We start from the raw sequence: 25,765 nt of genomic DNA on the forward strand, positions 1-25,765 counted from the left end.
AGCTGGAGCCAGAATTTTTGAGACAAGAATGTTTAGTGTTTATAGAGTTGAAAAGCAGAGCGGCTTTGCAGGCAGAGTGAGTATGTTGATAAATCTCTCTCCTCTTCCTCTCTCTATCTGAAAAGGGGATCAGGGGACTGCCATGTTGCAGCTCTCAGAGGAAACACTTCACACAACCAAGAACCAGTCTGTCTGTCTCTCTGTCTGTCTGTCTGTCTGTCTGTCTGTCTGTCTGTCTGTCTGTCTGTCTGTCTGTCTGTCTGTCTGTCTGTCTGTCTGTCTGTCTGTCTGTCTGTCTCTGTCTCTCTCAATTCAATTTCAATTCAATTTAAGGGCTTTATTGGCATGGGAAATGTATGTTTACATTGCCAAAGCAAGTGAAATGGATAATAAACAAAAGTGAAATAAACAAAAAATGTACAGTAAACATTACACTTACAAAAGTTCCAAAATAATAAAGACATTTAAAATGTCATATTATGTATATATACAGTGTTGTAAGGATGTGCAAATAGTTAAAGTACGAAAGGGAAAATAAATAAACATAAATATGGGTTGTATTTACAATGGTGTTTGTTCTTCACTGGTTTCCCTTTTCTTGTGGCAACAGGTCACAAATCTTTCTGCTGTGATGCACACTGGTATTTCACCCAATAGATATGGGAGTTTATCAAAATTGGATTTGTTTTCTAATTCTATATTGTTATATACAGTTGAAGTCGGAAGTTTACATACACCTTAGCCAAATACATTTAAACTCAGTTTTTCACAATTCCTGAAACGTTATCCTAGTAAAGAATCCCTGTCTAAGGTCAGTTAGGATCACCACTTTATTTTAAGAATGTGAAATGTCAGAATAGTAGTAGAGATAACGATTTATTTCAGCTTTTATTTCTTTCATCACATTCCCAGTGGGTCAGAAGTTTACATACACTCAATTAGTATTTGGTAGCATTGCCTTTAAATTGTTAAACTTGGGTCAAACGTTTCGGGTAGCCTTCCACAATAAATTGGGTGAATTTTGGCCCATTCCTCCTGACAGAGCTGGTGTAACTGAGTCAGGTTTGTAGGCCTTGCTCGCACACACTTTTTCAGTTCTGCCCACAGATTTTCTATGGGATTGAGGTCAGGGCTTTGTGATGGCCACTCCAATACCTTGACTTTGTTGTCCTTAAGCCATTTTGCCACAACTTTGGAAGTATGCTTGGGGTCATTGTCCATTTGGAAGACCCACTTGCAACCAAGCTTCCTGACTGATGGCTTGAGATGTTGCTTCAATATATCCACATAATTTTCCTTCCACATAATTTTCCAACCTCATGATGCCATCTATTTTGTGAAGTGCACCAGTCCCTCCTGCAGCATAGCACCCCCACAAAAATATGCTTCCACCCCCGTGCTTCACGGTTGGGATGATGTTCTTCGGCTAGCAAGCCTCCCCATTTTTCCTCCAAACATTACAATGGGTATTATGGCCAAACAGTTCTATTTTTGTTTCATCAGACCAGAGGACATTTCTCCAAAAAGTCAGATTTTTGTCAGTTGCAAACCGTAGTTTTGCTTTGTTAATGGCGATTTTGGAGCAGTGGTTTCTTCCTTGCTGAGCGGCCTTTCAGGTTATGTCGATATAGGATTTGTTTTACTGTGGATATAGATTATTTTGTACCTGTACCAGCATCTTCACAAGGTCCTTTGCTGTTCTGGGATTGATTTGCACTTTTTGCACCAAAGTACGTTCATCTCTAGGAGACAGAACGCGTCTCCTTCCTGAGCGGTATGACGGCTGCGTGGTCCTATGGTGTTTATACTTGCGTACTATTGTTTGTACAGATGAACGTGGTACCTCCAGGCGTATGTAAATTGCTCCCATTGATGAACCAGACTTGTGGAGGTCTACAATTCTTTTTTTCCTGAGGTCTTGGATGATTTCTTTTAATTTTTCCCATGACGTCAAGCAAAGAGGCACTGAGTTTGAAGGTAGACCTTAAAATACATCCACAGGTACACCTCCAATTGACTCAAATGATGTCAATTAGCCTATCAGAAGCTTCTAAAGCCATGACATCATTTTCTGTAACTTTCCAAGCTGTTTAAAGGCACAGTCAACTTAGTGTATGTAAACTTCTGACCCACCGGAATTGTGATGCAATGAATTATAAGTGAAATAATCTGTCTGTAAAGAATTGTTGGAAAAATTGCTTGTGTCATGCACAAAGTAGATGTCCTAACCGACTTGCCAAAACTATAGTTTGTCAGCAAGACATTTGTGGAGTGGTTGAAAAGAGTTTTAATGACTCCAACCTAAGTGTATGTAAACTTCCCACTTCACCTGTAGGTGTGATGTTCAATCATGCTGCTTTTGAAATATAGAGAGAAAAAGAGAGAGAGTGAGTGTGTGTATTTGTGTGTGTGTGTGTGTGTGTATGTGTGTGTGTGTGTGTTTACATGGAACTGTGTCTGACACACAGAGATGTATCCCTATGGTCTCACACCACTGATGATTGGGATTCCAACACCTCTACATGAATGATTCTTCATCACACAGCTGGTGCTCAGAGGCAGAAAGTGTCCCAAGTTTCCATCCAGGACACATATAAATACACACGTCCCCACAGTGGTCTGATACAGGAAAGAGAGGCAGTCACTCTGATTTTATAATGTTTGGCTTGAATTTCCCTTCAGCCAATCCTCAAGGAAAATATAATAGTAAGCCTTTGGAAATTGAACAACGGTTCCAAATCCAAAGAGACATATTTCAATAAACGGTTTGTACTAAAAATAAATGTTCAAGTTTGGGTTTTAACCACAGAGTACATTTGAGGTGTTGGGGCTGTCTGTGCAGATTGCAGGGTGTTGGTGATGTGGTAACCAGGAGCCCAGAGTGAGTTACTGTGTAGTGACACTGAGGAATGTAAATGACATGGCTCATCCTCAACCATGCCTTACCGCTACAGAGACAATAACATTCACTGCTCCCATACGAGCTGATATCCAAGAGTCACAGTGTGTGTGTGTTAGTGTATGTGTGTGCATGTGAATATGTGTGTATACTGTACGTATGTGTGTGTGTGTTTGTGTGTGTGTGTTTGCTCACCTTGGCACTCTCTGGGAACTCCTCTGGGGTGCAGTGTAACAGCACATGGCCTTTGCCAGGGAGGTTCATGTAGATGGTGTTGGCTGCAATGTCATCAGGCACAGTCAGCTTGTCATAACGATGGTCACTCATCTGCTGCATGATCTATAGACACAAAGGAAGACAGATGGATGGTAAGCTATGAGGGACACAGTACCACGGTCCAAATTCCCTCCTATACTCCTTGGCCGTTGGCCAAAACCCTCTGGTGTTTGTAGATCTGTAAGGTGTAAGGAATATGGTGGGAGCTCCACCATTACACTGCTATACCTTTCCAGGCAAACAAAGGGTTAGGTCCAAGGAGGAGGGGTAGGGAGCATATTGGTGCCGGGCAAAATAGAAGCAGACCCTGCTGTTCCTGCCCACTCAAGTTCTAACCTCCAAACATCTATCTGGGCGACTGAGCCTTAATGGAGAACACTGACATTCTTTCACAGCAGATGTCATGTAATTGATGTATTCTGCCGAGTCGGGGCTGGGGGGAGAAGGAGCAATGAGGATGTTATGACCTGCATGCAGAGCAGGTGTGTGTGTGTGTGTCTCCAAAATGTTTACGACCTGAACATTTGTGGATGCCTTAGAGAAGTAGGAGGAAGGAGAATGAAAGTAAACCAAACAACATTAAAAAGGTATTTTCACAAGTGGAGCATGAGATCTCCCCCAGGATAAGAAAAGTTGATTTAACCAGGGTCAGATCCTCCTCCTGTCATACTCTCCTTTCCACTCAACTCTTTTGTCCATCCTGCCATATCTTCTCCCTCCTCTGCTCCCTCCTCTCATCCCTTCTGGTCTGCTCTCCTTTTTTATATCATGCAGAGAGAGAAAGGTTGAGCTGGCGTGTGTGTGTGTTTGAGGAGAGTTAGGATTAGAATTGTGTGTCTGTGTGTGTGTGTCTCTGTGTGTGTGAGTGAGGAGAGTTAGGGTTAGAATTGTGTGTCTGTGTGTGTGTGTCTCTGTGTGTGTGTGTCTCTGTGTGTGTGAGTGAGGAGAGTTAGGGTTAGAATTGTGTGTCTCTGTGTGTGTGTCTCTGTGTGTGTGAGTGAGGAGAGTTAGGGTTAGAATTGTGTGTCTGTGTGTGTGTGTCTCTGTGTGTGTGTGTCTCTGTGTGTGTGAGTGAGGAGAGTTAGGGTTAGAATTGTGTGTCTGTGTGTGTGTGTCTCTGTGTGTGTGTCTCTGTGTGTGTGAGTGAGGAGAGTTAGGGTTAGAATTGTGTGTCTGTGTGTGTGTGTGTCTCTGTGTGTGTGAGTGAGGAGAGTTAGGGTTAGAATTGTGTGTCTGTGTGTGTGTGTCTCTGTGTGTGTGTCTCTGTGTATGTGAGTGAGGAGAGTTAGATGAGTGTTTGCGGTGTTAATCCATGATACATCTATCAACCCCTCACAGTGCTCCATGTGTCTCTGTGGTATATAATGTGAACAATGGGCTTTGTGGCTCGACCTGTTCACACATTCCACTCTACCCTTGGTTTGACTGCTGCATGTGTGTGTGTGTGAGTATATGTGTGTGTGTTAGAGACAGAGAGTGAGTGTGTGTATCTCCCAGATCGGCCAGTCTAGAGCGTGGCCGGCTCTGCCCGGCTGGGCCCGACTGGGGGACAGAGTAACCATTAACACCTCGGTCATGTCTGGTGTGTTGCGTCATCGCAGTGGTCCTAAATGAAAACATGTCTATGTGCGTGACTGCGAACGCTCTCCTTTACACACAGGAGGATTAGCTGTCTGCCTGGAGTGAGAGACTATCACACCATACTGATCAGCCTTCACTAAGTCAGTTTTAAAATAGTCATTTTCTCTTCTCTCAAATCCATATTGGACACCAATAAAAGAGAGAGGGAACATTCGGTGCCGATATTTGTTATTTATATTTATTTCACCTTTATTTAACCAGGTAAGCCAGTTGAGAACAAGTTCTCATTTACAACTGCGACCTGGCCAAGATAAAGCAAAGCAGTTCGACACATACAACAACACAGAGTTACACATGGAATAAACAAACATACAATCAATAATACAGTAAAAAAAATGTATATACAGCATGTGCAAATTAGGTAGGATAAGAGAGGTAAGGCAATAAATAGGCCATGGTGGCGAAGTAATTACAATATAGCAATTAAACACTGGAATGGTAGAATGTGCAGAAGACGAATGTGCAAGTAGAGATACTGGGGTGCAAAGGAGCAAGATAAATAAATACGGTATGTGGATGAGGTAGATTGGATGGGCTATTTACAGATGAGCTATGTACAGGTGCAGTGATCTGTGAGCTGCGCTGACAGCTAGTGATTAAAGCTAGTGATGGAGGTAAGAGTCTCCAGCTTTAGTGATTTTTGCAGTTCGTTCCAGTCATTGGCAGCAGAGAACTGGAAGGAGAGGTGGCCAAAGGAAGAATTGGCTTTGGCGGTGACCAGTGAGATATCCCTGCTGGAGCGCATGCTACAGGTGGGTGCTGCTATGGTGACCAGTGAGCTGAGATAAGGTGGGGCTTTAACTAGCAGAGACTTGTAGATGACCTGGAGCCAGTGGGTTTGGCGACGAGTATGAAGCGAGGGCCAGCCAACGAGAGCGTACAGGTTGCAGTGGTGGGTAGTATATGGGGTTTTGGTGACAAAACGGATGGCACTGTGATAGACTGCTTCCAATTTGTTGAGTAGAGTGTTGGAGGCTATTTTGTAAATGACATCGCCGAAGTTGAGGATCGGTAGGATGGTCAGTTTTACCAGGGTATGTTTGGCAGCATGAGTGAATGATGCTTTGTTGCGAAATAGGAAGCCGATTCTAGATTTAATTTTGGATTGGAGATGTTTGATGTGAGTCTGGAAGGAGAGTTTACAGTCAAACCAGACACCTAGGTATTTGTAGTTGTCCACATATTCTAAGTCAGAACCGTCAAGAGTAGTGATGCTGGACGGGCAGGCAGGTGCGGGCAGCGATCAGTTGAAGAGCATGCATTTAGTTTTACTTGCATTTAAGAGCAGTTGGAGGCCACTGAAGGAGAGTTGTATGGCATTGAAGCTCATCTGGAGGTTAGTTAACCTGTTGGGGCTAGGGGGCAGTATTTTCATGGCCGGATAAAAAACGTACCCGATTTAAACTGGTTACTACTCTTGCCCAGAAACGAGAATATGCATATAATTAGTAGATTTGGATAGAAAACACTCTAAAGTTTCTAAAACTGTTTGAATGGTGTCTGTGAGTATAACAGAACTCATATGGCAGGCCAAAACCTGAGAAGATTCCATGCAGGAAGTGCCCTGTCTGACAATTTGTTGTCCTTCTGTTGCATCTCTATCGACGTTACAGCATCTGTGCTGTTACGTGACACTTTCTAAGGCTTCCATTGGCTCTCTAAAGCGTTCAGAAAGTGGAATGACGTGTCTCCTGTCTCTGGGCAAAGTACAGCAGCAGAGTTTGTAAGTGGCCTGCCTGGGGACAGTGAGACTGAGATGCGCCTTCACGAGACTTCTCCATTTTTTTCTTTCAGTCTTTGAATGAATACAACGTTGTCCTGTTGGAATATTATCGCTATTTTACGAGAAAAATAGCATAAAAATTGATTTTAAACATCGTTTGACATGCTTCTAAGTACGGTAATGGAATATTTTGAAATTTTTTGTCACGCAATGCGCTCGCGCGTTACCCTTCGGATAGTGACCTGAATGCACGAACATCTTGGTGGACTTCCTAAGCCAGGATTCAGACATGGCTAGGATATCCGGGTTGGCAGAGTGTGCTAAAGCAGTGAATAAAACAAACTTAGGGAGGAGGCTTCTGATGTTAACATGCATGAAACCAAGGCTTTTACGGTTACAGAAGTCAACAAATGAGAGCACCTGGGGAGTAGGAGTGGAGCTAGGCACTGCAGGGCCTGGATTAACCTCTACATCACCAGAGGAACAGAGGAGGAGTAGGATGAGGGTACGGCTAAAGGCTATCAGGACTGGTCGTTTAGTGCGTTCAGAGCAGAGAGTAAAATGAGCAGGTTTCTGGGCGTGAGAAAATAGATTCAAGGCATAATGTACAGACAAAGGTATGGTAGGAAGTGAGCACATTGGAGGTAAACCTAGGCATTGAGTAATGATGAGAGAGATATTGTCTCCAGAGACATTTAAACCAGGTGATGTCACCGCATATGTGGGAGGTGGAAGTAAATGGTAGGTTAAGGCATATTGAGTAGGGCTAGAGGCTCTACAGTGAAATAAGACAATAATCACTAACCAGGACAGTAATAGACAAGGCATATTGATATTAGGGAGAGGCATGCATAGCCGGGTGATCAATAGGGGTCCAGTTGGGCTGGCTGGTTGGGCTGGTTGGGCTGGCTGGAGACACAGCGATTCAGACAGCTAGCAGACCGGAGCTAGCAAGCTAGCAGACCAGGGCTAGCAAGCTAGCAGACCGGGGCTAGCAAGCTAGCAGAAGGGTCTTATAGGGACATCTCGACGGAGGAAAGCTTGTTTTGGCCTCCGTGTGCGGTGACGTTGATAGACCAGCCGTGATGGATTAGTAGGGTTCCGAGTAGCAGAGGGGTCCAAGTCCAATTAGCAAAATAGGTGTAGTGGCCCAAGAAATTGGCCGATGGATCTATACACTAACAGTCCAATATGCTCTAGCCAGCTAGCAGCTAGCGGGCCACGGCTAGTGGATGGGCATTCAGGGGACGGCGCGATGTAGAGGCCAGTTAAGTACCCCCTCGAGCAGATTACGTCGTAGTCCAGTCGTGAAGGATCGGCGGGGTTCCGTGCCCCGTACCGGCAGTAGAAGGGGTCCGGGTATTGTAGCCCAGGAGTGGCTGATGGACCTCTTTAGCTAGCCGGAAGAAAGAGCCTAGCATGGGCTAGCTCCAGGCTAACTGGTGCTTGCTCTGGGACCGACGTTAGCCAGTACTCGAATAGCAGCTAGCTAGCTGCGATGATCCAGGTGAAAATGTCCAGAGCTTGCGGTAGGAATCCGAGGATATGGAGAGAAAATAAGTCCGGTATGCTCTGGTTTGAGTCGCGTTGTACAAACTGGCGAGAGCTTTCCGAGCTAAAGGTTAGCTGACTACTAGCTAGTAGCTAGTGAGCTGGCTAGCTTCTGTTGGGGGATTTCGGATTCGAGATGAATAATACTTTAGAAAAAAACAGATCCACACAACATTGGGTGAAGCGGGTTGCAGGAGAGTGTTTTGAAGTTGAGTTTTAGAAAAAATATAAAAAAGATATGCGAAGAAAAATATATAAAAGATATATACACAGAACATTACAAGAAGAGTACAAAAGACGTCTGACTGCTACGCCATCTTGGAACAATCCAGCCAGCAGATATGACAATGGCTGACCAGCCTAGGAGACATACAAGAAAAGCAGTCTGTAGGAAATGCAAGACTAACAGGACAACGAGGACGGAAGTGATGATGAACAATGCCTGAATGATGTTAGACCAGCTGAATGATGTTAAACCAGTACTGCTTATCCCAGTCCTCCTGGGCACAATTCACCCTTTGCTTAACTCGGCCCACAGAGATATTGTCGCTACTGTCAAGCTTACAAACCCCCTGCAGATGAAAGTTGTGCTATCTGATGTAAGACAATGGGGCATAACAAAAACTACTGACACTATTTATTGAATTAGTGCATGTCTTTCTTCTAGTCATTAGTACACAGTATATTTTCAGCAACACATTTAGAATATGTGGAATGTTCACAGTTCACACACAATAATGTTCCCCGACTCGTGTAGACAATGGTTGTTTTCAAAAACATACAAACAAAACAGTTCCTATCCAAAAGTCTTCCAAATCCTAACAGTCTAGGGATCAGGGGACTGGTTATTACACTCTAATAATTTCGATGTCATTATTTTTGATTGGTCCTTGACACACATTTCTTCCCAGAGAACAGACTGTTATTGGCTAATGTTCCGTGTTTATTCCTGTCCGCTTAGGCCGGCGTCTAATCAGGAAGCTGAATGCGGGGGCACACGTGGTGGTGGTGGTGTGTTCAGGGGGTCTGCTGCTCCTCATGATCTGATTAGGCCAGAGGCTGGACCAGAGGCTGGACCAGAGGCTGGGTATATTGGGCCTGGGGCTGGAGTATTGGGCCTGAGGTCTGGGGCTGGAATATTGGGCCTGAGGGCTGGGGTATGGGGCTGGGGCATTGGGCCTGAGGTCTAGGTCTGGGGTATAGGGCTGGGTCCGGGCCTAGGGGGGTCAGTGGTAGGCCAGTCAGTCAGGGAGTCCTGGAAGCGTGAAATACCAGGAGCCCTGGCCTGCTGGAAAGGCAAAATGTGGTGAGGTAGAAAGATCTTTTCAGTAAGAGAAGGGAGTATTTGTGGGAGATGACCTCACGGCTGAGGCTTGGCAGTGATAGCAGTGGAGAGCCACGATTGTTATGAGTGCGTTCAGTTGATGGAATTCATCCGGTCCACGTCCTCAGTCCTCAGCTTGGGAGGGCTAAACATTGTATGACTGCAGACTATGCAAGGCACACACGCACATGCACGCACGCAAGGACGCACGCACACACAGACACTTGTACGCAAACACACACACTGGCTGCCACATTCGGGTGCCATCATCCATACTGTATCCAAACCATGACTCAGTATCAGGCTTGACATGGTGACATGACAGTAGAGTCACAGCCTGCTCTAATAACAAATTCCCAGTTTGGTCTGTTGACAACACAACATACTAACCTTATCCCTGCTCATCTCATCACCACTACTTCAATATCAAGATTAGGGGTGCGTTCACAAAAGCTCACCCCAAGGGAATCCAGCCAGCAGGCATGTAATATAATTAGATTAGAGCTACATTCACAACAACAACCCCGTTAAGTTCATTAGAGCTACGTTCACAACAATAGCAACCCATTTGCATTTGTTACAATAGCATTCACAACCACTCCTTTACGTTCATTACACCTACATTCACCAGTCACTTTCACCCTGAGCAGAACATTACCTAATTGGAAATCTGATCTCAGACATTCATTAAAGTATTTTATAACCACAGCTAATTGCATGTTGGAGAGGGGGTGATGTAATGTGTAATTACAACACTGTGAGACACTGCCATTAACTCATGCTAATGACCCTTCTCTCTCTCTTTCTCTTCAGTAGTTAATTAACAGGGCTTGATAATAGTATGGAATCTTAATGGGGCTAAATAAAAGTGTGTTGTATTAGTTAGCTGTCACCATGACCTAATAATTCATCAGCAGCGTATTTAACTAGTATGTGGATATGTTTGCCTTAGTGTGCTAAATAAGGATAACATAGGGGGACAAATAGGGGACTAAACCTATGCAGTCTTTACACATCTCACTGATAAGAATACTTGTGGACTACAGGAAGAGGAGCTGATGCAATTGTAGCAGCTAATGGGGATCCACATAAAGAGATGCGTCTGTCTGTCTGTGTGTGTGTCTTTTCTCTTTCAGTCTGTCTGTCGGAGTCTGTCTGTCTGTGTGTATCTGTCTGACTGTCTGTCAGTCTGTCTGTCTGTGGTTGACGTGTGTAGATGGTTTGCTGACAGTGTTACAATCCTCTGCAGCCCCTGGGCCAGTAGGGGGCGACGTCTCCCTGAGTAGGCAGATGAGGAGGAACCCTATGACTGAGAACACCTGGCTGTCAACTCTCGGGTGCGTGTGTCTCGGGTGCGTTTGTTGTCTTGTCTGTGAGGTTTCAAAACGTGCCACATTCTGTTGCGTGTCTGTACTGTGTGTTGACACTGAGTTGCATGCCAGCCGCCACTACTGTCTGTAGTTAGATGTGGTGTGTGCATGCCAGTCTTCTGCCATGGTGATGGGGAATTCCGTGTGTCTGTCCATCAGAAAAGAACAGGTAGAGATTTATTTCAACAGCCTCCGTGAATGGCAGGAAGTACCAACATGTCACTGTCAGTGTGTTTGTGTTTGTTGCCCGTCTTTTACGAAGAAGATCTGTATTCCCGATAGGGAGTGTGTGCTTGTGTTTTGTTTTTGTTTTAACTAACAGATAGCCTCACAAGGATAGTAGAACAAGGAAAACTGGATAAATGGGGGATATTTCCCCACAAGAAAAATGTAGATTGAGGTAAAATTTTGGATAACAGGGATTACACAGTAGATTACCTACGAACATACATTTATCAGAGGGAGATCACATTGACATCATGTGGTTTCTGCGGGCTTGTAGAAGTTTCAATCAGAGGCAGCCATCAAACCACAGAGAGAGGGAGGGGGAGGGTGATCTGGAGGTGTGTGTGAGGTGGTGGTGATGGTGCCGAGTCAACATGTGCGATGTCCTGACTTCCCTGTCAACTAAACTGTTGCTTTACACTGAAGAAGCCATCTTCTCAATGCAGTGTGCTTACCTCACTTGTTCGTATTCGGCGCATGTGACAAATAAAATTTGGTTGATTTTATATGACTTAGAGGTGAGATGAGGTCGGGTAATATGAACTCCGAAATGATCTCAATATGATGGCCAAGGGCAAGATGATAGCCGTTATTCAGCACATCAAGTGTGAGATCTCACCTGAAAAAACCCTCCTCAATACAGAGACCTAATTTTACCACCAAGAACTTGAAGAATTTCTATCAAAAGTTTAGGTATTGCAAACTTAACTGTGCATTAAGAGATTTGTATGTGTTCCATTTATATTTTATTGAAATGCAAATTGTAACACAAGCACAAAATGATTGGGTAAATGTCGAGCCATGATGGTGGATAAATTGCAAAGCTCCTGAAAGGAGAAAGATAGTAAGCACTGTAATGTATTCACCATTTTGTGCTTGTATAAGAATGGAAAGAATATTGTGATGGACATTTTCTATTGGACGTGCTTAAAAATACATGAGCATGGGATGGGAGAGTATATTTCAATGATGTTTTCTGCAAACACTATTAAACTAAATGTAATTAACAAGAGATGGTGCAAAGGAAAGTAAGAACATAGTCCTATCTTGCATGACCCATACGCTCATTGGTGACCCATACCTTCAGGGCTTTCTGGGCTGGTTCGCTGGAGCCAATCACGATGAGGCCTGGTCCTCCCATGCTGCAGAAGCTCTTCAGGTGTAGACCATCAGTGACAGGGACGGTGGACACAGCGTAGTCCTGCAAACACACAACAACCCTACTGCATTACACACACTAATAATTGGACTAAACAGGCCCCAGTGGGAAAGGTAACCTAACCGGCATTGGTTGAGAGTTTGATAGATGAGTTCACCAAAGCCCTAGGCCACTGATTAGTTGAGGGTCTGAGAGGTGAGGTCACCAGAGCCCCAGGACACAGGCCCCTCCCCTCAGTCTGTAATTACAGCAGTGGTTTTAGGACCGTTCTTACTAATCAAATAAAATTGTATTTGTCACATACGCCGAATACAACAGATGTAGACCTTACCGTGAAATGCTTACTTACAAGCCCTTAACCAACAATGCAGTTCAAGAAATAGAGTTAAGAAAATGTTTACTAAATAAACTAAAGTAAAAAAATGTCATAAAATCTGAAAGTAACACATGGAAATTACATAACAATAACGAGGCTATATACAGGGGGTACCGGTACCGAGTGAATGTGCGGGGATACAGGTTAGTTGAAGTAATTTGTAAAGTGACTATGCATAGATGATAAACAGCAAGTAGCAGCACTGTAAAAACAAAGGGGGGTGGGGGGGAGTCAATGTAAATCGTCCATGTGGCCATTTGATTAATTGTTCAGCAGTCTTATGGCTTGGGGGTAGACGCTGTTAAGGGGCCTTTTGGTCCTAGACTTGGCGCTCCGGTACCGCTTCCCCTGTGGTAGCAGAGAGAACAGTCCATGACTTGGGTGACTGGAGTCTTTGACAATTTTTTGGGCCTTCCACTGACACCGCCTAGTATATAGGTCCTGGATGTCAGGAAGCTTGGCCCCAGTGATGTACTGGGCCATCCGCACTACCGTCTGTAGCGCCTTACAGTCAGATGCCGAGCAGTTGCCATACCAGGCGGTGATGCGACCAGTCAGGATGCTCTCGATGGTGCAGAGGATCTGGGGACCCATGCCAAATCTTTTCAGTCTCCTGAGGGGGAAAAGGTGTTGTCGTGCCCTCTTCACAACTGTCTTGCTGTGTTTGGACCATGATAGTTCTTTAGCTCACTGCACATGTTGCCTATAATCCATGGCTTCTGGTTACGATATGTACATACAATCACTGTGGGGACGACGTCGTCGATGCACTTATTGATTAAGCTGGTGACTGAGGTGGTATACTTATCAATGCCATTGGATGAATCTCAGAACATATTCCAGTCTGTGCTAGCAAAACAGCCCTGTAGCGTAGCATCCGTGTCATCTGACCACTTCCATATTGAGCGAGTCACTGGTACTTCTTGCTTTAGTTTTTACTTGTAAGCAGGACCCAGGAGGATAGAATTATGGTCAGATTTGCCAAATGGAGGGCGAGAGAGAGCTTTGTATGCGTCTCTGTGTGTGGAGTAAAGGTGGTATAGGTGTTTTTTTTATTTTTCTCTGGTTGCACACGTGACATGCTGGTAGAAATTAGGTCAAACTGATTTAAGTTCGACTGCATTAATGTCCCCGGCCACTAGGAGCGCCGCTTCTGGTGGCGCCGCTTATGGCCTTATACAGCTGGTTGAGTGTGGTCTTAGTGCCAGCATCGGTTTGTGGTGGTAAATAGACGGCTGCAAATAATATAGATGTGAAGTCTCTTGGTTGATAGTGTGGTCTACAGCTTATCATGAGGTATTCAACCTCAGGCAAGTAATACCTTGAGACTTCTTTAATATTAGACATTGCGCACCAGCAATGACGCACACCCCTGCCCCTCGTCTTACCAGACATAGCTGCTCTGTCCTGCCAATGCACGGAGAAGCCAGCCAGCTCTATATTATCCATGTCTTGTTTAGCCACGTCTCGGTGAAACATAAGACATTACAGCTTTTAATGTCCCGTTGGTAGGATAGTCTTAATCGTAGCTGGCTGTTCCTCTGGCCTCGCGTGCCAGACACTCCTATACGGCTTCCTGGCTGCTGCTAAGACAGAGACTGATGATGTGGTGTGATCCTGCTCTGCTCTGTCATAGCTGTAGTTCTAGTCGGGAGCTCCCTGTTCCATAGTTAACTTCTGAGGACCAGACTACTGCTGCTGCTCAGACAGAGACTGATGATGTGGAGTGGCATCTTGCTCTGTTCTGACATACCATAACTACCCCTTGGTTGCAGTACATTGTCCCCTGTTCCAGGGGTGGTGAGCTTCTGGAGCTTCTGGAGTACCTTGTCTTCTTGTGACATGGGTTTGATTCCCAGGTCCACTGTGGCAGGAATGGACATGTTATATGGAGTGTCAATTCACTGCTATGTCATATCTGAAACATCATACCTTCCCCTGTTTCTCTGGCCTGGTCCATATTAAGGGAAAAGTTAATTTGACTTACTTACTAAATGTTACTTACTTTAACCTACTTTTGCTTAAGAGTCAGCCTAGATGAAAGCAAATCTCCTCTCTGAGTGGAACAAGGAACTGCATTTCCTGACAGTTTATCATGTGTGAAATTATCCTCTTCCCCTCATCACCAAAGTCTTTCCTGCTCTCTTAACTCAACCCTCAGAGTTCATTTGAATGAATCAAAGCAAAGTGGACCACTTAATCAAACTGTCGTCATTCCTTATCAGTGGAAAGACAGTTTAGCCCAAACAGTGATTCAAAGAGATAGCAGAAGTCAAATGCCCTCCACTGAGCTTATTGTGAGAGACATGATAACAACTTATCATATTGTGGGGAATCTCAGCGATGTGTTCAGCTTTCAGATACATTTTGAGTGAGAAGTTCTGCTGTGCTGATTGTAATGTATGTTCATTCATTTCTAGAGAAAGTTTTCTTTATGGTGTCTGACTGATGCTGTACAGTGTTGTGACCCTGAATGGGAGACAATAGCCTGGTACATTAGTCTCCTCTGCACTTTGACCTCCTCCACTCCCTCCGTTTCCCCCACTCAACAAGGATCATAAAGGAGAAGAAGAGATCTAACCCCTCACTCACATCTGTGGTTAATCCTGGCCTGACCAGAACAGGCTGTTCAATGGTTCTAAATGTGATAAAGGAAGGAGGAAAAACAATAGTAGCGAAAAAGACCCGACTTATCAAGAATAACGAGTAAAAGTGAGAGGCTGAGAGAGATACGATGGTGGAATTTAAATTAGTCACAGACAGGAGCAGAAAAACAGGGCAGTAAGAAACATTCAGATTATTGTTGGGGGTTGAACTCTCCAGGACCCCATGACCTTACAAGTCAGAAAAGGCCTTCTGACTGTGTGTGTGTTAAGGTGACTGGGGTTGAATGACCCTCTTCTCCAGAGCTCTATCTACCTAGAGTATATGCACTGATGTTCCAGTCCTCTAATATCTCAGTACAGTATGTGCAGGCTTTCTCTGGTTTCTCTTTGGTACTAATTCAATCAATTCATCTCATTAACTAACCATAGGTTCCTGATACACCAGGTTTGCCAACTAATCAATGTCCTAATCAATAGCTGATTAGAATGCCCTGTGGCCCTTGAGACCCCTGAATGAGACCAGGATTACCTCACTAATGGTGGCTTGATGACACAGGAAGTCAATCTGAATAATCCCAGGGTGCACTGCTCTAGTCTGCTCTCACTCACCTTGAACGCATCCGCCAGGATCTCAGCTCCTCTCTGATTGGTCCGTTTGGAAAGGCCCACGAAGAATTCTCTACCTGAGGAAAAACAGACAACAACCTGTGGTCAGTATGGAGAGTGAGAGAAAATAGAGGCATAAACAGATATAGAGAGAGGAGGAAGAGAAGAGAGACACAGACAGATAGACAGACAGAGAGAGATAAATAGAAAGATAGAAACAGAGTAGCCTGAACGTTTTGCTCACCACTCCAGAGAAGAGCGAATGGGCGTAGCTGCTGAGCTTTTACAAATTAGCCATTAGCAACGCCGTTGCCAAGAGGAAATGTTTCTAGCCCTGCCTGCCATGTGAAACCCATTTCAGCTGGATGAGATGGGAGGAACACACAACTGAGAGAGAGCCAACGTCTAGAAACTCAATTAAGTGTTCTAGGGCTTTTTCCAAGCCCTGAACAGCGTACAGAATTAACCACACTAGATTCACAGGCAAGGCAGCACAACTGATACAGAACGTACAGAGAGGGAACATTATAAAGACCTCAATTTCTCTACCTCTGCTCTCATCAGGTTTATTGTGAGATGCCTGATGTGGAACAAGGCAGCTGATGAAATGAGGTGGTGTGTGTTTGTGCGTGTGTGTGTGGGGGGGAGGCTTCTTGTCCAATTGAGAGAACCATTTTCAATTATGCATAAAAATGGTACCAGACAGCCAGTCAGTTTGTAATTTGCCATTTTAGTTTAGGTCACATCAACTACTTGACTATTCAGAGTTACAACTATTCTGAACAATTTTTACTCACACCCCTGTGGTGATAGGTCATATCATTTGCATGATAAAGTGGTCATAAATTAATAGTTCACTGAATATAGCAGTTTCCATAGTGATCAATTATGGTAGTGGCAGTGGCCTTGGCAGGTAATGGTGATAATGGTGTTTTATTGATGGGATGAGGCGGTGTACCTGTAAAGAGGACGTCCCCTCCATCCAGAGTGGCGTTCTCATCAGACATGTCAACGATGTTCAGGCCCAGCTCCTTCAGGGTCCGCCGTATGGCCGCTGTCTAGAAAACACAAAGACACAGAGAGACACATGGTTAAGACACAGAGAGACACATGGTTAAGACACAGAGAGACATGGTTAAGACACAGAGAGACACATGGTTAAGACACAGAGACACACATGGTTAAGACACAGAGACACATGGTTAAGACACAGAGAGACACATGGTTAAGACACAGACAGACACATATGGTTAAGACACAGAGACACATGGTTAAGACACAGACAGTCACATATGGTTAAGACACAGAGACACATGGTTAAGACACAGAGACACATAGTTAAGACACAGAGAGACACATATGGTTAAGACACAGAGAGACACATGGTTAAGACACAGAGAGACACATGGTTAAGACACAGACAGACACATATGGTTAAGACACAGAGAGACACACATATGGTTAAGACACAGAGACACATGGTTAAGACACAGAGAGACACATAGTTAAGACACAGAGAGACACATATGGTTAAGACACAGAGAGACACATGGTTAAGACACAGAGAGATACATGGTTAAGACACAGACAGACACATATGGTTAAGACACAGACAGACACAAATGGATAAGACACAGACAGACACATGGTTAAGACACAGACAGACACATGGTTAAGACACAGAGAGACACATGGTTAAGACACAGAGAGACACATGGTTAAGACACAGACAGACACATATTAAGACACAGAGAGACACACATGGTTAAGACACAGAGAGACACATGGTTAAGACACAGACAGACACATATGGTTAAGACACAGACAGACACATATGGTTAAGACACAGAGAGACACATATGGTTAAGACACAGAGAGACACATGGTTAAGACACACAGAGACACACATGGTTAAGACACAGAGAGACACATATGGTTAAGACACAGACAGACACATATGGTTAAGACACAGACAGACACAAATGGATAAGACACAGACAGACACATGGTTAAGACACAGAGAGACACATATGGTTAAGACACAGACAGACACATATGGTTAAGACACAGAGAGACACATATGGTTAAGACACAGAGAGACACATGGTTAAGACACAGACAGACACATATGGTTAAGACACAGACAGACACATATGGTTAAGACACAGAGAGACACATATGGTTAAGACACAGAGAGACACATGGTTAAGACACACAGAGACACACATGGTTAAGACACAGAGAGACACATATGGTTAAGACACAGACAGACACATATGGTTAAGACACAGACAGACACAAATGGATAAGACACAGACAGACACATGGTTAAGACACAGAGAGACACATATGGTTAAGATACAGACAGACACATATGGTTAAGACACAGACAGACACATATGGTTAAGACACAGAGACACATGGTTAAGACACAGAGAGACACATATGGTTAAGACACAGACAGACACATATGGTTAAGACACAGACAGACACATATGGTTAAGACACAGACAGACACATGGTTAAGATACAGAGAGACACATATGGTTAAGACACAGACAGACACATATGGTTAAGACACAGAGAGACACATGGTTAAGACACAGAGAGACACATATGGTTAAGACACAGACAGACACATATGGTTAAGACACAGACAGACACATATGGTTAAGACACAGGCAGACACATATGGTTAAGACAGACAGACACATATGGTTAAGACACAGAGAGACACACATATGGTTAAGACACAGAGAGAGACACATATGGTTAAGACACAGAGAGAGACATATATGGTTAAGACACAGACAGACACATATGGTTAAGACACAGAGACACACATATGGTTAAGACACAGAGAGACACATATGGTTAAGACACAGAGAGACACATATGGTTAAGACACAGAGAGACACACACATGGTTAAGACACAGAGAGACACGCACATGGTTAAGACACAGAGAAACACACACATGGTTAAGACACAGAGAGACACATATGGTTAAGACACAGGAGACACATATGGTTAAGATACAGACAGACACATATGGTTAAGACACAGACAGACACATATGGTTAAGACACAGAGACACATGGTTAAGACACAGAGAGACACATATGGTTAAGACACAGAGAGACACATGGTTAAGACACAGAGAGATACATGGTTAAGACACAGACAGACACATATGGTTAAGACACAGACAGACACATATGGTTAAGACACAGAGAGACACATATGGTTAAGACACAGAGAGACACATGGTTAAGACACAGACAGACACATATGGTTAAGACACAGACAGACACATATGGTTAAGACACAGAGAGACACATATGGTTAAGACACAGAGAGACACATGGTTAAGACACACAGAGACACACATGGTTAAGACACAGAGAGACACATATGGTTAAGACACAGACAGACACATATGGTTAAGACACAGACAGACACAAATGGATAAGACACAGACAGACACGGTTAAGACACAGAGAGACACATATGGTTAAGATACAGACAGACACATATGGTTAAGATACAGACAGACACATATGGTTAAGACACAGACAGACACATATGGTTAAGACACAGAGACACATGGTTAAGACACAGAGAGACACATATGGTTAAGACACAGACAGACACATATGGTTAAGACACAGACAGACACATGGTTAAGATACAGAGATACACATATGGTTAAGACACAGAGAGACACATGGTTAAGACACAGAGAGACACATATGGTTAAGACACAGACAGACACATATGGTTAAGACACAGACAGACACATATGGTTAAGACACAGGCAGACACATGGTTAAGACAGACAGACACATATGGTTAAGACACAGAGAGACACACATATGGTTAAGACACAGAGAGAGACACATATGGTTAAGACACAGAGAGAGACATATATGGTTAAGACACAGACAGACACATATGGTTAAGACACAGAGACACACATATGGTTAAGACACAGAGAGACACATATGGTTAAGACACAGAGAGACACATGGTTAAGACACAGAGAGATACATGGTTAAGACACAGACAGACACATATGGTTAAGACACAGACAGACACATATGGTTAAGACACAGAGAGACACATATGGTTAAGACACAGAGAGACACATGGTTAAGACACAGACAGACACATATGGTTAAGACACAGACAGACACATATGGTTAAGACACAGAGAGACACATATGGTTAAGACACAGAGAGACACATGGTTAAGACACACAGAGACACACATGGTTAAGACACAGAGAGACACATATGGTTAAGACACAGACAGACACATATGGTTAAGACACAGACAGACACAAATGGATAAGACACAGACAGACACATGGTTAAGACACAGAGAGACACATATGGTTAAGATACAGACAGACACATATGGTTAAGACACAGACAGACACATATGGTTAAGACACAGAGACACATGGTTAAGACACAGAGAGACACATATGGTTAAGACACAGACAGACACATATGGTTAAGACACAGACAGACACATGGTTAAGATACAGAGATACACATATGGTTAAGACACAGAGAGACACATGGTTAAGACACAGAGAGACACATATGGTTAAGACACAGACAGACACATATGGTTAAGACACAGACAGACACATATGGTTAAGACACAGGCAGACACATATGGTTAAGACAGACAGACACATATGGTTAAGACACAGAGAGACACACATATGGTTAAGACACAGAGAGAGACACATATGGTTAAGACACAGAGAGAGACATATATGGTTAAGACACAGACAGACACATATGGTTAAGACACAGAGACACACATATGGTTAAGACACAGAGAGACACATATGGTTAAGACACAGAGAGACACATATGGTTAAGACACAGAGAGACACACACATGGTTAAGACACAGAGAGACACGCACATGGTTAAGACACAGAGAAACACACACATGGTTAAGACACAGAGAGACAAATATGGTTAAGACACAGAGAGACACATATGGTTAAGACACAGAGAGACACATGGTTAAGACACAGAGAGACACATATGGTTAAGACACAGAGAGACACACACATGGTTAAGACACAGAGAGAGACACATGGTTAAGACACAGAGAGAGACACATGGTTAAGACACAGAGAGACACACACATGGTTAAGACACAGAGAGACACACACATGGTTAAGACACAGGTACACGCACATAGGGACCCACACACAAAGCATCCACTGCATGCTATCAATCTGTACCGCAAAGAGCTATATGGTAATGAGATTACATTACAACACACACCAACAGTAGAGCTCTCAATGACATCATATGGATCATATACATACTGAGGGTAGCCCCACAGCCCAACAAATAGCGTTCATTCACAGAAAGGTATTATGATGATATCATCATTACATATCATGTAAAATACGAGCGTTAAAAGGCAGATGATCAGACAGCAGAGCCAGGTTCTTGTTATGAAGCACGACAGTAAAACCAAAACAGTCTGTCCAAGAGATCATCATGACATCATCTTAGCGATCCACAAAGTCATAACACAGGAAGTATGTTAAAGTTTTTATGATGCCGCGACTCTGGAAAGAGGGGTACAGGGAGAGGAGACCAACACTAACCTAAAAAGGGTTGGAGGATTAAAAAACAATCCATCTAAGTCAAAGTGTTCCTGGGGCATTCTCTGGGTCAGCTGTGTGGTGTGTGTGTGTGTGTGTGTGTGTGTGTGTGTGTGTGTGTGTGTGTGTGTGTGTGTGTGTGTGTGTGTGTGTGTCTGTAGAAGAAGACCAGATGTTTGGTGGAGGTGAACTGGGTCAGTATCGTCTGGCCGTGAGGGCTCTGACCAACCAGTCTGTTTTTGGGGTCCCCAAGGAACTGGGACCGACGAGACTCCACAGGCCTCTATCTCACCATGACCTCAGCCTAGCTGTTCGCTGATCGAAGGCTTCTGCTTCTCCTCACACCAGACACCTGGGCCAAGCAATGAGGTCACCCAGGTAGCCTGCCATGTGGGTCACGGCACAGATAACACAAACACGTAGTTTCTTACTCTCCCCCCCCCCCCCCCCCCCACACACACACACACCCACACACACACACACACACACACACACACACACACACACACACCACACACACACACACACACACACACACACACACACACACACACACACACACACACACACATCCAAGACCTCCCTTGTACCTCCCTATAGGTAGATACTATGAAGTCAATTCTTAATGGTCAGCAAGGAAAATAGCTATTGGAATTGGACCAGACATTGTTTCCTTTAGAAGGTTATCAGTGGCAACACCTTCAGCACTCCAATTGAGATGAATAGTAATTGAGATGAATAGTAATTGAGATGAATAGTAATTGCCCTAAGGGGAAAAGTTCTATTGAATGAGGCACAATAGATTTTAGATCTACTTTCCCTCTTTGTGGCCTTATATTGTGTAGAGAGCGAAATCACATAAGTCAACATTTCCCTTCATTCAGTTTCATCTCCATTTCTCTATATCTCACTACTCTTTCCTTCCTTGCGGTTTAAGGATGGAGAAAGCGCAACAAGGGGTTAAGATTCAACTTCATAATGAGTCCCCACCCCTTAGTCACCCTGCTAAGCCAGCTACCCACCCTGGCCTACTTCAACATTCCCCCACAGCTGACCAGCCTACTCCACCATTCCCCCACAGCTGACCAACCTACTCCACCATTCCCCCACAGCTGACCAACCTACTCCACCGTTCCCCCACAGCTGACCAACCTACTCTACCATTACCCCAAAGCTGACCAGTCTACTCCACCATTCCCCTACAGCTGATTAGCCTACTCCACCATTCCTCCACAGCTGACCAACCTAATCCACTGTTCCCTACAGCTGACCAACCTACTCTACCATTACCCCAAAGCTGACCAGTCTACTCCACCATTCCCCTACAGCTGACCAACCTACTCTACCATTACCCCAAAGCTGACCAGTCTACTCCACCATTCCCCTACAGCTGACCAACCTACTCCACCATTCCATAAACATGGGCACCCTCATAGATATTATCCTGACCAATTGCCCTCCAAATACACCTCTGCTGTTTTCAACCAAGATCTCAGCGATCACTGCCTCATTGCCTGCATCCGTTATGGGTCCGCGGTCAAACGACTGCCCCTCATCACTGTCAAACGCTCCCTAAAACACTTCTGCGAGCAGGCCTTTCTAATCGACCTGGCCCGGGTATCCTGGAAGGATATTGACCACATCCCGTTAGTAGATGATGCCTGGTCGTTCTTTAAAAGTAATTTCCTCACCATCTTAAATAAGCATGCCCCGTTCAAAAAAACGCAGAACTAAGAACAAATTTAGCCCTTGGTTCACTCCAGACCTGACTGCCCTCGACCAGCACAAAAACATCCTGTGGCGGACTGCAATAGTATCGAATAGTCCCCGCGATATGCAACTGTTCAGGGAAGTCAGGAACCAATACACACAGTCAGTCAGGAAAGCAAAGGCTAGCTTTTTCAAACATAAATTTGAATCCTGTAGTTCTAACTCCAAAAAGTTTTGGGACACTGTAAAGTCCATAGAGAATAAGAGCACCTCCTCCCAGCTGCCCACTGCACTGAGGCTAGGAAACACTGTCACCACCGATAAATCCATGATAATCGAGAATTTCAATAAGCATTTCTCTACGTCTGACCATGCTTTCCTCCTGGATACTCCTACCCCGGCCAACAGCTCTGCACCCCCTGCAGCTACTTGCCCAAGCCTCCCCAGCTTCTCCTTCACCCAAATCCAGATAGCTGATGTTCTGAAAGAGCTGCAAAACATGGACCCATACAAATCAGCTGGGCTAGACAATCTGGACCCTCTCTTTCTAAAATTATCCGCCGCCATAGTTGCAACTCCTACTACTAGTCTGTTCAACCGCTATTTCGTATAATCCGAGATTCCCAAAGATTGGAAAGCTGCTGCGGTCATCCCCCTCATAAAAGGGGATGACACTCTATCCATCCTGCACTGCCTTTCTAAAGTCTTTGAAAGCCAAGTTAACAAACAGATCACTGACCATTTCGAATCCCACCGTACCTTCTCCGCTGTGCAATCCGGTTTCCGAGCTGGTCACGGGAGCACCTCAGCCACGCTCAAGGTACTAAACGATATCATAACCGCCATCAATAAAAGACAGTACTGTGCGGCCGTCTTCATCGACCTGGCCAAGGCTTTCAACTCTGTCAATCACCACATTCTTATCGGCAGACTCAACAGCCTTGGTTTCTCAAATGACTGCCTCGCCTGGTTCACCAACTACTTCTCAGATAGAGTTCAGTGTGTCAAATCGGAAGGCCTGTTGTCCGGACCTCTGGCAGTCTCTATGGGGTACCACAGGGTTCAATTCTCGGGCCGACTCTTTTCTCTGTATATATCAACGATGTCGCTCTTGCTGCGGTTGATTCCTTGATCCACCTCTACGCAGACGACACATTCTGTATACATCTGGGCCTTCTTTGGACACTGTGCTAACAAACCTCCAAATGAGCTTCAATGCCATACAACACTCCTTCTGTGGCCTCCAACTGCTCTTAAATGCTAGTAAAACTAAATGCATGCTCTTCAACCGATCGCTGCCCGCACCCGCCCGCCCGACTAGCATCACTACTCTGGATGGTTCTGACTTAGAATATGTGGACAACTACAAATACCTAGGTTTCTGGCTAGACTGTAAACTCTCCTTCCAGACTCATATTAAGCATCTCCAATCCAAAATCAAATCTAGAATCGGCTTCCTATTTCGCAACAAAGCCTCCTTCACTCGCGCTGCCAAACATACCCTCATAAAACTGACTATCCTACCGATCCTCGACTTCGGCGATGTCATTTACAAAATAGCCTCCAACACTACTTAGCAAACTGGATGCAGTCTATCACAGTGCCATCTGTTTTGTCACCAAAGCCCCATATACTACCTACCACTGCGACCTGTACGCTCTCGTCGGCTGGCCCTCGCTACATATTCGTCGCCAAACCCACTGGCTCCAGGTCATCTATAAGTCTTTGCTAGGTAAAGCTCCACCTATCTCAGCTCACTGGTCACCATAGCGCTCCAGCAGGTATATCCTACTGGTCGTCCCCAAAGCCAACACTTCCTTTGGCCGGCTTTCCTTCCAGTTCTCTGCTGCCAATGACTGGAACAAATTGCAAAAATTGGAGACTTATATCTCCCTCACTAACTTTAAGCATTAGCTATCTGAGCAGCTTACCAATCGCTGCAGCTGTACACAGCCCATCTGTAAATAGCCCATCCAACTACCTAGCTCATCCACATATTGTTTTTATTTACTTTTTTGCTCTTTTGCACACCAGTATTTGTACTTGCACATCATCATCTGCACATCTATCACTCCAGTGTAAATTTGCTAAATTGTAATTACTTCGCTACTATGGCCTATTTATTGCCTTACCTCCTTACTCCATTTGCACACACTGTATATAGATTTTTATATTGTGTTATTGACTGTACGTTTGTTTATCCCATGTGTAACTCTGTTTTTTGTCGCACTGCTTTGCTTTATCCTGGCCAGGTCGCAGTTGTAAATGAGAACTTGTACTCAACTGGCCTACCTGGTTAAAAAAAAGGTGAACATTAAAAAAATATAAAAAATCCCCTACAGCTGAACAGCCAGCTCCACCATTCCCCTACAGCTGACCAACCTACTCCACCATTCTCCTACAGCTGACCAACCTACTCCACCATTCCCCTACAGCTGACCAGCCTACTCCACCATTCCCCTACAGCTGACCAGCCTCCACCACCATTCCCCTACAGCTGACCAGCCTACTCCACCATTCCCCTACAGCTGACCAGCCTACTCCACCATTCCCCTACAGCTGACCAGCCTCCACCACCATTCCCCTACAGCTGACCAGCCTACTCCACCATTCCCCTACAGCTGACCAGCCTCCACCACCATTCCCCTACAGCTGA

The 25,765-nt window shown here is 44.5% G+C and overlaps 1 protein-coding gene across 1 annotated transcript in view; it reads right to left on the minus strand.

Moving 5' to 3' along the window:
• Positions 1-25,765, minus strand: part of ddah1 (dimethylarginine dimethylaminohydrolase 1) — a 139,907-nt gene that overhangs the window by 5,330 nt on the left and 108,812 nt on the right. Inside the window, exons 2-5 of the mRNA XM_014123372.3 lie at positions 16,715-16,814; positions 15,760-15,833; positions 12,091-12,210; positions 3,095-3,238 (exon numbers count right to left, since the gene is read on the minus strand). Coding sequence (XP_013978847.1) covers positions 3,095-3,238; positions 12,091-12,210; positions 15,760-15,833; positions 16,715-16,814 — 438 coding nt within the window. The remainder of the gene's footprint in view (positions 1-3,094; positions 3,239-12,090; positions 12,211-15,759; positions 15,834-16,714; positions 16,815-25,765) is intronic.

Source organism: Salmo salar, chromosome 10, assembly GCF_965601325.2.
Source record: "Salmo salar chromosome 10, fSalSal1, whole genome shotgun sequence".
NCBI lineage: Eukaryota > Metazoa > Chordata > Actinopteri > Salmoniformes > Salmonidae > Salmo > Salmo salar.